The sequence below is a fragment of the Sceloporus undulatus genome, chromosome 6 (genome assembly GCF_019175285.1).
Source record: "Sceloporus undulatus isolate JIND9_A2432 ecotype Alabama chromosome 6, SceUnd_v1.1, whole genome shotgun sequence".
NCBI lineage: Eukaryota > Metazoa > Chordata > Lepidosauria > Squamata > Phrynosomatidae > Sceloporus > Sceloporus undulatus.
The window spans coordinates 121,556,734-121,572,468 of record NC_056527.1 but is presented as its reverse complement, the minus strand read 5'-3'; the positions used below and the strand labels follow the sequence as shown (position 1 = coordinate 121,572,468).

The 15,735-nt window shown below is 46.9% G+C and overlaps 1 protein-coding gene across 3 annotated transcripts in view; it reads right to left on the bottom strand.

Annotated features, from left to right (window-relative positions):
* Nucleotides 1–1,207: 1,207 nt before the first annotated feature.
* The window catches only part of KCNIP3 (potassium voltage-gated channel interacting protein 3), a 55,207-nt gene continuing 40,679 nt past the window's right edge, over nucleotides 1,208–15,735 (bottom strand). For all 3 annotated transcript variants that reach the window (XM_042477124.1, XM_042477125.1, XM_042477126.1), the window contains 7 exons: nucleotides 9,530–9,654; nucleotides 7,296–7,365; nucleotides 6,878–6,948; nucleotides 6,428–6,535; nucleotides 5,796–5,900; nucleotides 4,967–5,029; nucleotides 1,208–4,437 (listed from right to left, as the gene is read on the bottom strand). In XM_042477124.1, the coding sequence (XP_042333058.1) occupies nucleotides 4,390–4,437; nucleotides 4,967–5,029; nucleotides 5,796–5,900; nucleotides 6,428–6,535; nucleotides 6,878–6,948; nucleotides 7,296–7,365; nucleotides 9,530–9,654 (590 nt within the window). In that variant the 3' untranslated portion in view covers nucleotides 1,208–4,389. The remainder of the gene's footprint in view (nucleotides 4,438–4,966; nucleotides 5,030–5,795; nucleotides 5,901–6,427; nucleotides 6,536–6,877; nucleotides 6,949–7,295; nucleotides 7,366–9,529; nucleotides 9,655–15,735) is intronic.

Here is a 15,735-nt window from a genome sequence, read left to right as displayed (position 1 = left end):
AGCAGCCAATCAGGGAGAAGAGGAGGCAAAGGCACAGAGACTGTAATTAAAAGTAGAGGGGATGCCATTCTGCAATGGAGATGCAAACTGCTGCAACTATTATTTTAGACTGAATTTGCATTTCAAGGAGCCACGTGTTTTCTTCATTGCTATCTCTATGGAGCACCATAGAGGCCAGGGCTAGAGTGGCCCAGGCCCTGCGCTTCCAGGAGCATAGAGTTGAGCCACAGAGTCTCCCTTCTCTTTGGTTCCCTGGTCATTGTAGTCGAAATGGACAAAATAGCAGCTTTGGTTGGAATGAAAAGGTCGCCAGAGACTTTCCTGAAAGTCTGGGAGTTTCAAAAATGACTGATATGATGGCATTTGAGTTTTATTCCCCCAGCCTTTGGTCCTCCAGATTTTTGGACTTCAGCTCCCAGAAGCCCCAGCCAGCTTGGCCAATAGAAAGGACTTCTGGGAGCTGGAGTCCAATGCGGCTTGAAAATGTTCCAAATGTTCTGCAGCCTGTCTGCGCCCTTGGCCCCCTGAAGCCCCTTTCTGGACATTCCCAGAATGCCTGAGCCCTCCTCCAGGGCCATGGGCAATTGGGCATGTGGGTGATGGGAATTGTAGTCCAAAGCTAAGTCCCTGCACTCGCTAAGGGCGCCACCCCTTTCCCTGTTGTCCTGGAGCGCCCTCTGGCGGCGGCAGAAAGGGCGGCTTCTCCCCTCCAGGCTCCCGTTCCTCTTTCTCTCTCCGGCGCCCTCTTGTGGCTTCATCGCCAAAGAGCAGCTGGCTAAGATCTTATCCGGATAAGAGCCATCGCTGCATGGCTCTCGGGCGCCCTCCTGTGGCTACTATTGGGTTTTGGGAAATGTGTTTGAATGCAGCCACAGGAGGGCTGGAGAGCCAGGAATGAGTCCCTTGGAGCCTAGTCCCGACTCTTTTGCGATGTGTGTGTATATATAGAGTCCTAGATACTGAGTGTGTGTGTGTTGTGTGTCTTCAAGTCATTTCCAGCTCATGGCAATCCTAAGGCAACCCTGTCATGGGGTTTTCTCGGCAAGATTTGTTCAGTTTTGCTGTTGCCTTCCCTTGAGGCTGAGAGAGTGTGACTTGACCCCCTTTTCCAAAGGTGTCCTTTCCACTCTCCCCAATGCTTCCCGATGCTTGTCCAGACAGGAAACATAATGAGCAGAAACTCCTTTGTCTTTTTTATCATGTTTATTTTATTAAAATATACAGTGACCGACTCTCAAGTCCTTACAGCGGACGAGGGCCAGCGCCAGTCTCCCAGTTGGTTGTGCTGTGAAAGGAGGCTCCGAAGAGGAGGCCGGAGGAAAAGGCGAGTGCCAGGCATGCAGCCCTTCCTTAGGTGAGTATTGTACGTGACTCGAGTCCGGAAGCACTGAATGTGAAGTGGATTGAACTGAAATGGGTAAGTAAATCAAAGACTCAAATAGCGTGAACTAAACCGCATCATCAATTCAGCTCCAAAAATGATTTATTTTGTAGTAGGATGGGGCCTTAAGTATTTAACTTAATTAACTAAGTACTTGGTTAAGCAAGGTTGCATCTGCACTGCAGAAACAATGCAGTTTGGCACCGCTTTAACTGCCATGGAATCCCGGGATTTGCAGTTTGACGTGGCACCATCGCTCTCTGGCAGAGAAGGCGATATACCTCCTGAAGCTACACATCCCAGGATTTCATCACACGGAGCCATGGCAGTTTAAGCAATGTCAAACCACATCAGTTCTGCAATGCAGACGTAGCCCAAAGTGGCCAATCTGGGATCTCTCTTTTTAAAACTGTCTTTGTATGAAATTCTACGCTTAGATTTTCACGGAATATATCTTGGACTGCGCAGGTTTTTCGAGGGATTTCGCACAACGGGAAGGAAAAAAGGTTGACATGTTTGCATCCCTGCGCATGAGAACGGAATTTACAAAGAGATTGCCTCCCTAGTGCAAACTTACACAATCCTGAGAAGAATTCAGGAAGCGGGTCGGAGAGGACCGTGGCAACGGAGCCATGTTTTTAGCCTAGTCAAGGAAAGGAAAGCTTGGATGTGTGATCCAGCTGTTATCAGTTTTGAGAAGACCCAGAGGAGATAAACCTGAAACCTGGGCTGGGTTGTTGTAAATGCAAGAACAAGGGTGGGAGCAGGTCCTCTTCCAAAGGCCAGGTCCAGTCACATTTGGGGTCTATGGCACAGGGCAGGGGTTTCACAGAAGTGCGCATGAAATCCTCCCCACCTGGTTTAGTACATCTGTCCTTTGTACACATCTGAACGACTAGATCTTGTCTCTAGAACATTGTCTCTAATGTTTGAACTGCCATTCTCCAGTTTTAGAAAACGACTGGGTACATTAATGCAGCCTCCTGCAAATCCGTAGCTTTGGCTCCACATTCAGTTTGGCTCTTTTCCCCCCTCCTTTGTAATTTACTGATAGACATCATTAGCAGACAATTAAAACCACACCTTAAAAAGCAATCAGTAAGTGAGTCCATCAAAAAATATTCTCTTTGTCCTTTTTACATCGTGGTTTAAATCCCTCCAGACTATGAGTCTGATGTGGCAGAAAGAAAAGAAAATGGAAAACAGTGGGGAATAATGGTGCGCACCTTAATTCCGAAAGCAATGATAGAATTCTCCCCAAGAACCAGAAGGCAGGCTGTTGAAGAGCTGTGGAGCGATAAGGGAATGGGGCAGATGCATGGAGCCTGGTTTGGGGGTTTGGAGCTGCTTAAGGGGACAAGAAAGCCAGCAATGCAGAGCCCAAATTCTCTGCAGGGCAGCCTCTTCCTCATCATTGATGTGCTTTTGCAACACCCCCCACAATGTACCTGTTCAGGCCATGCAAGGCAAGGGAAAGACTTAGCAACTGGTGTCAACTGAGTGAGTGTGCCTTAGAAGACTTGTTGACCACACAAGCCTCTGCGCCATATTGACTGGTCACCAGAACTTTCCCTCTGCAAATGCAATGGGTTTTTCTTTTTGCTGGACAGACAAGTCAATCTGGAAAAGAGCCATTTGGTTAGTGTATTGGATTTAGTCCCCGCTGAGTTACAAACCCGACCAGGTGACTTTGGCCAACCACCTGCTCTTGGTGTGGACCTACCTCCCAGGGTTGTTGTAAGGATAGAAAATGGCGAGGAAGAGCATCGTGTCCACTGCCAAATATGTGACTAAGGCTATGTCCACACTGCGCATTCATGGCAGCTCTGTATTGCTTTAACTGCCATGGTGCCATCATATGGAATCCTGGAATGGATCATTTGGGGATGTACTTACATTCTTTCCTCCATTCCCCTGAATGACAGCAATAGAGTTTTCTGGCTGTCAATGAACTACAAATCCCAGGAGTCAGTAGAATGGAACCATGACAATCAAAGTACCAAAGTACCTTAGCTGCATAGCATGGATGCATCCTGAAGCATTTAAGACTGAGATGGTTCTTCTTCCAGTGTCCATGAGCATCCGTCTACAGCAAAGTCCTGCTAATGTAAACAGCCAAAATGGATGTCAGCAACAGAGTCACTGAGAAGGGACTAGTCTGCAATTGTGCAGCCATGCAGATCCAACTGGCAACCAAACCATTGAGGCGCATGCGATGCTGAGTCCCAGAATTGGTACCCGAATGGAACAAGGCCATCAGGAACAATGTTGGCATGGAGCAGCCCTGTGGCAAAGATTTCAAAAGGACCAACTGAGCACATGCCTGGTCCAGGCGCATGGGGAAACATTCAATGCACAGGGACCCCATTTGATGGATTAATGGTCCGGGGGCATTCTGGAGAAGAGAAGGACCCATCTAGTAGGCATGAGGGATCATGGATGAGGTTAAGTGTTGGCAAAACAAGAAGCAGATCTGAATCAAAAGTTCTGCTGGAGCATCTCCCTCCGGAAGGAAAAGGAGCCAGGCAAGAGCACTCTGCAAGGGAGAGATCAATTTCCTTTGTCATGTAATGAAGAATCAGATGCTTCGGGACCCAAGTTTAATAAATGAGGAAGGGAGGAAGGAGTGTTACTCATTAAAAAAATAACCCTGAAACACGCTTTTCCACGCTTTCTCATGTGAGCCCTACCTCACCAACATTCATGGTCTCCGGCCTCTTTTCTTCCTTCGTCCTTCCTGTCCTTAGATGCTCAACTGTGAGAATCCAGCAAGTCTTGCAAACCTTGCAAATGGCATCTCGTCCGGATGGTTTTGGTCTTCCCCTCCCACCCCCCCCCCCCCCACTTTGAGTATAAAAAAAGAGTTTTTGGTTGATTTCGTTTGCTGTTTTCCTTGCTCTTTCTGGGAGAGAGGTGTGTGTGTGCTTCAGAGGAAAGTTGGACGCTGGGTCCAAGTGCAGGAGGCCAAGGTGGGTCAGGAGAGACGAGGCGGACGGTTCCCCAGCGTCCTAAATGACATTTTCAAACAGCTGCATGGAGTTCATGATGTTCTCATCCTGAAAGGAAAAAGACAGAGAGATGCAATGACTGAAGAGTGAATTTTCCAATGCGTTCATCAACAACAGCGTAATGCCCAAACCGTGTGCACCAAGCGATAAATGAAATTAGCCAGAGCCAACATTTCTAATCTACATTAAGGAACAAAAGCAACCTGTAGTACTGCTCAGCCATGAAACCCATTGGGTGACTTTGGGAAACTCACATGCTCTCAGCCTCAAAGGAAGGCAAAGGCAAACCCCTCGGAATAAATTTTGCAAGAAGGCCCTAGGATAGGTTTATCTAAGGGTTGCCATAAGCCAGAAATGACTTGAGGGCGCACAACAAGAAAGACATCTGCATACCTACACAGGAAACAAAATTCGACCAACTCCAACTTTTCTCCTTTCAGTGGGCTTATATGGGAGCATTCCTTACTTGGCTGTATTCCATCAAGAGAAAAGCTTCTTTAAACACTTCTTGAAGTCACATTTCAAAATGGTCTGAGGCTAGAAATGTAAGATTCTGGAGCACCCAATGCAAGCTCACCGTTTGGCAAGTCTCTAGGAACTCTTCGATGGTGACCACGCCGTCCTGGTTTTTGTCCATTTTCTGAAATGCAGAACGCCTTCTTTGAATGGCGGGTGCCTAGGCCAACGTCAGCAAATGCACTCCCTTCTCTTCCCATGACCCTGGGGTTTTTGCAAGGATTGTCATAGATGCATGCAGCTCACCACCAGCAACCCAAACAGCTTCCTTCTTTTGTAACCCCTGGATTGTTTTCTTCCTACCTTTTTTGGGTCAGCTACAAATCTTTTGTAAGCCTGCGGTCAAACTAGATCTTAAGGGGAATGCATATTTGCTGTGATGAAAGCTGTCTTTCCTTCCCATAACAGGAGTTCCTCAGAAATGTAGGCCCCAGTAACTAGATCAAACTCAACCCCTTTTTGCCTTGTAACCACCAATTACAAAAGAAAGCATGCCGAATGCAAGATACGCAAGTGAGGGGGAAATATGTGCCACGGCAAACAGACATCTTTCACCAGTTGGGGGAGCTCTTCTGTAAAAATCCCATTTGATCTTTAGATGCAAAGTAGCTCACTAGGGAGTCGAAAATGCTATGCAGAGACCCAGGGAGAATTAAGAAACCACCTTTGGCCATGTCTACTCTGCAGTTTTTGCTGCCTGTAGTTTATGGCCCCTGACATCATCTTGTCTGCTGTTCCTGCTCCGACATGTTAGCTTTTTTCCTCCATCCACGTGTAACTGGAGTATATGGACTATCTCTTTGGGCAAGAAACCCACCAGCGTCTGCCCCTTAGTCCCTCTCTTTGCTAGCTGATGCCCTCCCAGGGTCTCCCCTCGCCTCTCCTCCTACCTGGAAGAACTTCTCCACATGTTCAATTGGAGCATCTTCCCTCAAGATTGGGTAGGTGTAGCGTCCCATCATGTCATAGATGGACTTCATGATTGCCAACATCTCCTGGGAGAGAAGGAGAGCAAAGCGTTTAGAGCAGGCCAGGAGCTTGGGTCATCCAGCTTCTCCTTTGCTGGGGCTGCTGGGACTTATAGTCCAATGGCACTGGGAGGGAAAAGGCATACATCCATCCATCCACCTACCTACCCATTTTTATATTACAACTCCCAGATTCTTCAGGTGGATTTTTTTATTACAACAACTTCCAGAATCCCCAATAACTTTTTGGATTACAACTCCCAGAGTCCCCCAGGTAGATTTTTGGACTATTACTTGCAAAATACCCCCAAGACGGTTGGGGAGTCTGGGAGCTGTAGTCTAAAACAAAAATCACTGTCCCTCTGATCTGAATCCCTCCAAAGGCAAAGATTGGGACAAAATAAACTGGGTTGCAAGTGACAAGTAACAAAACCAATGGAAAGAGTCAGCCCCTGAGAAAGAGGATTGGTCCAAACATCTGAAGGTACATCTTGAAAATGAATTGCACCTGAGACCCTTCCCATCCACTCATGTGCACAGCTCTTGCCAGGTACCTCCTTGGTGATGTAGCCATCCTTGTTGATGTCGTAGAGGTTGAAGGCCCAGCTGAGTTTCTCATGCACCGTCCCACGCAGAAGGATGGAGAGGCCGACAACGAAATCCTGCAGAAAGGAAAGACACAGAGAGACTGGCTTTCCCAGGGAAAAACGTGTGAGATGCCATCAAATACTAATTTTCCAACCCTTGAGTGTTGAAAACAGGTTCGCTGTTTGGCTCACTCCTTCAACTTTTGCCTCCAATGAACAGGTTTGGCAGATTTGTCATCCAAAGGAAGCCATTCAGACAAAACAACCATCAGGACACAGTCATGGAAAGCGAAGCTGCTCCAAGTACGTCCAGCTGCCTTGTAAAACTCTTCTCCAGCTTCCTAATTTGACCCTTCCAAAGGATTAAAGGGCACAGTCCAGAGCAGCAGTCCAAGGAATGAGAAAAGGTATGTTTACCTCAAAACAGATGGCTCCATTCCGGTCAACATCAAAGGCATTGAAGAGGAAGTGGGCATACATGGTGGCATCTGCAAAGGCAACGGCAGGAGAAGGTGGGCTACCATTGCCTTACCTACTCCTTGTAGGGGGAGACATTGGTCAGCAACCTCCCTGTCCTTCCTGGCCACCATCTGCCACCAGATCCATTGGCCTCTGATAATGGTTGGATCACCCTTCTTCCCATTCAAAGAACTGGGGAGACGTATTGTGCCCCCAAATGAAAAGCCAAGCGGCCAGTAGCCCAAGGGAAGGACGTAGAACTGGGCGTCCTAAGATGGCTGGCAGAAGGAAGCTCCAATGGTAGCCATGGCAGGGCCTGGCCTTCCCAACCCAATGGTAGGGTCACATTTGTTGTAGCCCCCAAACCAAGACTCACCTCCCTGGGGGAAGAACTGCGCATAGATCACCTTGAAGGTCTCCTCGTCCACCCGGCCACTGGGACATTCCTGAAAAGGCAAGGCACATGGAGGTCACATCCCCCACTTCAGAGCAAGCACCAAGCAAGACCCCTAGCTCATATCGGCAAAAGAAATCCAAACCCACAATGACCCCGTTGCTTTTGGTTTTGACTGATGTCCTTGGCTGGTCCACCATGTTGAACATACAAAACCTCTTTGACAAGCCTTGGGAAAGTACAGACAATGGGTTGCCTGCATCTCCCAGGGCTTTTCCCTTCTTCCTCCTGGGATCCTTTACAACCTTTTTGGAAAGGGTTGCAGCTATAAGTGGTTTTTCTTGCACAAAGGAAAGAGCTGCAAGTCCTGTCCCTGTTCTCCGCTCTCCAAACTCCACCATGTTTCTCCATTTCCTGAAAGAGTTGCCACTGTTTGCTTTTTTCCTGCCCCTGCGCCTTTAACAACAGCTTGACACACAGAAACATCAAGCTGGTGGAACTTTTTCCTGGCAAGAGGCTGTACTTATTTATTTATAAAGTGATGGGAAAAGCTCCCATCTGCTAAACTTCTGCACACCGGGCAGCTGTTAAATGTACAGGAAAAAGGCTAGTAAACTTTGCTTCTGGTAGCTGCCCAAGGTTGCCAAGTCTCAGGATTTCTCCTGTGGTCTTGGATCTCCTTGGAAAGGACTAAGATCTCAGGTGGAGACGGCAGGCTCTTTTCAGCTTTGCTCCAAAACTTCTGCTATTCACTCCATCTTCTGCTCTTCATCTCGCCTCCATATCCATCTCTGGGGCACCAACAAGACTGAGCCAACTGCAGTCTCCAGGCCTAGGATGGATTCTCTGCCCCATTGGCATGGGACCAACCAGTGCTGCCCAGGAGACCCTTAAGGGCCCTCTTGCTTCACACAACTGTCCCTTTAAAAAACTTTTCAACCCTAAAAGCTCTCGGCCAGGACCCTGCCTGATTGTGAACTGAGTTGAAGTAGCCGGAGCTACCCTTCCGGATTAAAGAAGGTTGGTTTTACACTTGGAACCGATTAAAAGAATCTCATGATAAAAGATTTGTCACTCCTCTGGAAACAGCAGCTGGATGCTGAATTAATGCATTCAGAAACAAGTGCCAACCCTTCTCCATTCATCAGAGCTGAAGGAGCTGGAACATGAAAGAGTGGCTCTAAAAAGCAGAGAGAGTGTTGATTCATCAGTCAATTCTGAGATGGTCCCCAAGTAGGAGCAGAGGAGCACTTGGACCAAGAAATGGCTGACCACCGATTGGGGAAACAATGTGCTTAAGGACGTTTTATTTCGGTAGCCTCTGAGAAGCCAAGAATTACAGGCAATGGCAATTAAAGACCCATGGAACTGAATGGGGGCAGATAGGCCCTGAAGCTATGCTCTTCAGCATGAGAAAACCTAGAATACAAAAAAGTATTTGTCTGAATGTAAGACAGTCGCACAAGAAATACTCTGCAGGCAAAGGGATCTTGTAGCACATTGAAGACTATCTGTGGGAAAGCAGTTGTAGCCTAAGCTTTTGTAGACCTGGTCTCCTTCCTCAGATGCATGGAATGAACTGGTGCCCAGAAGGACCTTTATAATCCAACTGTATCAATAGCCATAGAAATGCAAACTTGTGGGAATGGTGATGAGGTGGAAAGTTCCGTTTTAACTATGGCTGTTGAGGGTTTGCCATTGCCATCTTCTGAGACTAAGAGAGTGTGACTTGCTTTGGGTCTAAACCCCGAAATCCACCTTAAATAACTGATTGGCCATCCAAAGTGATGGAGGCATGTGCTGCCGATGGGTAACAGACGACCTGATGTGAGCATCCCCTCTTTGCTGCTGGAGAGCATGGTGAGACCATCCTCCTCCTCTTGTGAGCAAGCATCCCACAATGTTTTGCTCACCAGCAGCACAAGTTTCCATTACTCTGGATGGATGGCTTTAAACGTGAGCTTCAGGGTCATTTGTGGTCATAGCAATAGTGCCATGTCCACAAATGGGAATGCAAAGCAGTGGCGATACTTCTAACTTCTTCTTCTTGTGTGCTTTCAAGTCATTTCCGACTTATGGCAACCCTAAGGCAAACGTATCCACGTGGTTTTCTCGGCAAGATTGGTTCAGAGGAGCTTTGCCATTGCCTACTCAAACTACTATGCCATGCTGGCTCTCAAGTCTCACAACTAACAGAGTAGGAGCCTCTGACTCACGTTTTTGAAGCCTCTGTAGAGGGATTGTAGCTCTTTCTTGGTGAATTTGGTCACAAGCTGGAGCTGGTCCAGTCCTTCTGGCTGATGCCGGATGGTGGAAAGCTCCAACTCGCTATCGCTGCTGTCTGCAAAAGGCCAAGAGAAAAAACAATTGCAAATAGGTTTGGTACTGATTTTGCAAAGAGGGTAACATTCAGGGTGCATCTTTAGTCAAAACACTCCTTTTGAGTATGAGGGTGCATCTACACTGTAGAAATAATGCGGTTTGGCACCATTTTTAGTGCTGCAGCTCCATCCTATGGAATCCTGGAATTTGTGGTTTTACCACATCTTTAGTTTTCTCTGCCAAAGAGTGCCTCAAACTACAAATCCCAGGACTCTCTGGAATGGAGCACCATTTCTACAGTTTAGATGGACTCAAGAGGGTTTAGTCACAGCTGTGCAACATGGCTGCACATAGTACCACCTCTTTCCTTTCACTTAGGAGCCGGCACTCTTTGCTTTGTGCTCTAACCACAACCACATTTTAAAACAGGCTTTTATAGCAACTATAAAATGGCAAAGAGTCCTGTGGCACCGTAAAGACTTGCAAATTTATTATAGCATGAGCTTTCATGGACTGCAGCCCACTTACCTTTCAACCTTTTATTTCCAAATGCATTCTCCTAAGGGTATACCACAAAGGATATGGTTTCAGGTTTGTCTCTTAAACGTCGTTTCTGTAACGTTTATAACCTGCCCGGCATCTTTGGTGGCTAAAGAATAGGTTGCTAGGTTTGTGCTGCATTAAGAGTGAACCGCCATGCGCTTGCACAGTTCCCATTCAGGTTAAGGAAAATGGTGGTGGAGAACTTCCTGCATCCACACTGGAGAAAAAATCCAGTTTGGCACCGTTTTAATTGCCCTGGCTCAAGGCTATGGAATTCTGGGAGTTGGAGTTTGGTGTGGGCCCAGAGTGGAGCATACACAGCATCCGTACATAAATTCTCTGTGCATCAAGAACCATCTCCAAGTCACAAAGTTGCGTTTCGTTTTGTCCCCCAAGCCTGGCATCTCTGTGACCTGAATCATGCGTGTTTCGATGCCAGAGAGATTGTCCAGACAATGCTGTTTTGTCATTTCTTTTCCCTTCACTTCCTCCATAGGAAAAAGGGCTTTAACCTTGATGCACTCCCTGCGACTCCATTAGAGAACCTCTCCTTGTGTGAAAGTGACAGCTTTAGCAACGCAATCCCTTTCGATCCATTTTCTCCAATTCCCTCGCCCCTAATAAGACAGGGGTGGTTAAGCCTGTTGTCCTCGTGGAAATCAAAACTACCTGAGCCGCGTCATTCCCACGCACTTTTTCATTATTATTTTTTCATGCTCAATGAACTTCTTAAAGTCATTCCTGAATGTGGGCAAAAATGTTTAAAATAACTTTTGCCAGAAAGGACATTCTAGACATCTGGAGGGGCACGCCACAAACACTGAACTGCAACCTGTGGCGGGTAAATGTGTTGCTGATGTCACAACTCCAACAAGGCAGAACTGTTTAAGGAGGTATTAACTGTGGGACAGCTGTTAGGATGCAGGGCTCTAAGCTATGGCTGTTCATACTGCAGTATGCTCAAATTGGTGTCACAATTTGTGTGTGTTTGTGGGTTCTGGTGCAAACTTCCATGTGCACAGCAATCTCTCCGCATGAACTCATGCACACACCAATTGGTGGACGACAGCAGGGGTGAAAGCATGGCCATTGGACTCCACCTTTTCAAATTTGGTAGTGTCTTTTTGTTGTTGTGCACCTTTCTGTTGTCACAAAATCAATGCAGTTTGATATCACTTTAACTGCCATGGCTCCATCTTATGAAATCCTGGGATTTGTAGTTTGTTCTGGCACCAGAGCTCTCTGATAGAGAAGCCCAAATATCTCCCCAAAACTACGAATCCCAGAAGTCCATCGCATGGAGCCACAGCAGTTAAAGTGATGTCAAACTGCATTAATTCTATAGTGCAGATTCACTGCCACATCAACAGAGGAGGGAGTCTTCAGAGGGAACACAAAGGCCATTCCTTGCAACAGCTTCCATCAGAGGGATGTTATGGAACGGAGAGAGACAGTCTGAACTAGAGACCCATGGGTCTGCCAGACACAAAGTCAGTTCAGATCCCCTTCCCTCCTCTGTCAATTCTCTAGAAGTAAAACAAAGGATGAAATCGGAGCCAGGGAAAGCCATCTGCAGTTGTTCACTTGTCAGAGAAAGCTTGACTCAAGGTCCCAGGGAAAGACTTTTGTGGATGATTAAGCCTGCAGTGTCTGCAGGACCAACCCAGCCATGAGAGGATGAACAAGATCCTAATGCATCTCCTGCACTGTCAACAGAATTTGTTCTCCACTTTCTAATTGCACAATCATTTTCTCCCCTTTTCCTTTTGCCAGGGACTGCGCCGGAGCCAAGAGTGGCAACCTTGATGGCCCAGGCCTTCCCAAGAGGAAATGAAAGGTAAGGCTCAATTCTCCTTAATTCACATCTTCCTAGATGTATTAAAAAGAGGAGGTAGTAGATGACCATGCAAGGTTTTTTTCCCCCCAGAGGACTTGGGCCTGAGAATGGATTAATGGCCAGGAGGCCTCCAGCCTCTGTCTCCTATGAACAGGAGGAGCATCTTAGGGACACAAAAGCCATGTTTAAATATTTGAACGGATATCATATTGAGGATGGAGCAAGCTTGTTTTCTGCTGCTCCAGAGAATAGGACACAATGGCGCAATGGATGCAAGCTACAGGAATAGAGTTTCCATCTAAACATTAGAAGGAACTTCCTGATTTTGGGGAAAGTGCAACTGCTTGTGAAACCCAGGGCAAGTGGCAGACCCACTTGTGCCAGCTATATACTGCCCTTCTTCTGAGTCTGAAAAAGTACAACTGTTGGTGCAACAGGAGTTAAGCCAATTTAAGGCTTGAGTCACTGGTGTGGAAGTAATCAATTCAGGATGGCCATTCCTTCCTGCTTTTTGTTGCCTTTCTTCATGCCAAAATTTGGCTGACCACTGATAGAAACCGGATGCCAGGCTGGGTGGATATTTTTCTCTCCAGTTCAGGCACACAATTCTTACACCATTCAAGAAAAGTCCACCAAACAGTGATGCCTTTGGTGGATTTTGGTTTGGATTTGCAAAATGGCCAAGACAGCTGCATGCATTCAAGTGAAGGTTTGCATTATTTCCCATCCCACTGACTTATCAACACAGCACTGTATCCAAACTCCACCGGCATTGCCTTGCCTCACCCTAGGGCATCTCCGCCTGGCAGATTTATTATGATTAGGATTTTAAAAATAAAATGAAATAGAATAAAAGCAAAGGACTGAGATGCAGCATGAGATTTCCCCCACAGCAAGGTCAGAGCATGGCTGGGACATGATGCAGCAACTATGCTCTTGGGTTTTTTTTACGATGAAGACAGTTGGTGCAGCTCCGAAGCTGCCCAGAGCCATGGGCAAAGATGCTGATTCAGTCATTGGGATGCCACAGCTCAGGGGTATCTCCTCGCACACAGGTCTCCCTTCCACCCAGAGGGGTTTGTAGGCAGAAACACTGGGGGGTTGTCTATTTATTCTCTGGCTTACTTCCACTTTCCTCTCCGCCGTCTCCTCCTCTTCCTCCTGGGCCCAGTTGGGCCTTTGCCATGGTGCAGAGGAGGAGAAGCCGGGGAGATACTTGCTGCCCTTGAGGGGTCCTGGGAAGGGATTTGGTTTCCTGATTTAAGACAGGTTTTCCTCCTTGGTTAATATTTTATCATTGGCTGCTAAGATGACTTTGTGGTTACTGATGCTTCTACTACCGTTGCTGGTTTTTACCAGGTACATAAGGGCAGAATGGTGGAATACATCCAGGGAGATTCCCAAGGAGATGTGAGGAGCTAACCGGGCAACCTGTGTGCCAAGAGGCAAGAGACTCAAAGGGGCACCTCTTTGCTCATGGAGACACACATGCAAAGTGATCTTGTAGCACCTTGGAGACTGACTGAAAGAAAGAAGTTGGCAGTATGAGCTTTCCTAGACTTGAGCCTACTTCCTCAGATGTAAGTAGGCTCAAGTCTAGGAAAGCTCAAGCTACCAACTCCTTTCTTTCAGTTAGTCTCAAAGGTGCTACAAGATCCCTTTCCATAGTGACTTTCCAGACTAACATGGCTATGCATTTGAAGTCTGAACACAATAAGGATAATAATTTGACCCTTGACCCTTCCCAATATCCCCTGCTAGTTTTTTTTCCCCTCTGGCCAAAAAGAGAGGCTGAAATAGGTACCTGGGCTTTCTGGCCCTCTTTAACATTACAAATGATGCCACTTTCCAAATCAAAAGTAGACTCCCAGCTACTTCATGGTCCTGGGATCACTGCATTTGTCCATCCTTGGTCTCCTCTGATGGACAGGTAGAGCTCCTTAGGACTGTGACTGAGCCTGAAATCGTCTGCATTCAAAGCAGGGCTTGCAGAGCTGAGCTCCAGCCCTTCGGCTCTTCTCCCCAACAGAAGAACACCTGCATTTGCAAAGTGCGGAGGATGAGATGCCAAGGGAGATGTTCACAGGAGGGTTTAGTTGTATCCATAATAATTATTATCTGACTCTTCTGTTCAGGGCTTCAAGTGACTCATAGCCGATTCCCAGGTATTCTCCTTTCCTCTGGTTACAGACAATGCCAGTGTGCTTTAAGTGTCAGACTACAACTCTGGCAACCAGGGTTCAAATCCCCATTTGCGCAGCCAAGGAAACCCACTGGGTGACATTGGGCAAGTCACACTTTCTCAGCATCAGAGGAAGGCAAAGTTAAACCCCCTCTGAACAAAGCTTGCCAAGAAAACCCCATGAAAGGGTCTCCTTAGGGTTGCCATACATCGGAAATAACTGGACGCCACACAACAGCAACAACAACTGTTTAGAGAGCAAAACTGGACCTGCTTAATTCCATCATGGATGCTGCAAACATCTCCCCCTCAACTTTGGATCAGCCTCCCAGTTTGTTTTAATTCCCCAGTATGCCTCCTCTTTCCCAAGGTCTCCATCTAATGCATCTGTAAAGCTGGTCTTCCCACCATAGCTTTAAACAGCAACCTGCCCTTTAAACACCTCCTGCTCTCCGTATTCTTATTTAATATTCTCCCCAAAGAAGGAGATATGGGATGCACCAAAGACTACTGTGTGAATCATTGTTAATCCTATTCTTTATAAAAAAGAATGTCTTCTTGTTCTTGTTCTTGTTCAGACGCTGGGGAGGTAAAAGAAGATGCTTTTCCAGAAAACTTGGCTGTCAGCCACTGTGGCGTCTGCAGGAAGGAAAGAACCACTAAACGACTTTGCAAGGAGCTTTTCTCCTCTTCTTCCTCAGCAAGAGATCCCAGCAAAGCAGACAGGGATCCCATGGGAGGAGGGGATTCCTTGATCTCAGAAACATCTTTCCAAAACACTGAAGGAAGAGCAGCGACTTGGGGATACGGGAATGGTCTCCGCAGTGAAGAACCGACAGAACTTCAATTTATTCCAAGGTAGGCAAAGTGGGGCTGCAAGAGGACCCCAAGACTGTTTTGATAACCCTCTACTTCTCCTTTAAATTTCTCTTTCCTTAGCCATGAAACCCACTAGGTGCCCTTGGAAAAGTCACACTCTCTCAGCTTCAGGGGAAGGCAATGGCAAACCTCCTCTGAACAAATCTCACCAAGAATACCCAATGGTAGATTGTCCTTAAAGCCAACATGGCGTAGTGGTTTGAACATTGGACTCTAGAGGCCAGGGTTCGCATCCTGGCTTGGCCATGGAAACCCACTGGGTGACCTTAGGCAAGTCACACTCTCTCACCCTCAGAGGATGGCAATGGCATTCCCCCCCCTTCAAGAAATTTGCCAAGAAAAACCTTTGATAGATTTGCTTTAGGGTCGCCATAGGTCAGAAATGATCTAAAGGCACTCAACAACCACAATAACATAGGGTCACCATAAGTTGGAAACAACTTGAAGGCACACAATAATAACAACAGCCATAAGAAAAAGAAAGAGGCCAGTTGCTTCTCCTGGAACTATCCAAGAGCAGCCATTTATTTTTTGGGACTCCTTGACCTGTTTAACATTTCAAAAGCACCAGGTTTTCCAAGCCAGAGGTGGATTTTGGACACTTCCAAGTTCATTTCCTTGGTTCTTTACTTGTTGGCATTTTGGAAGACCCATGGAAT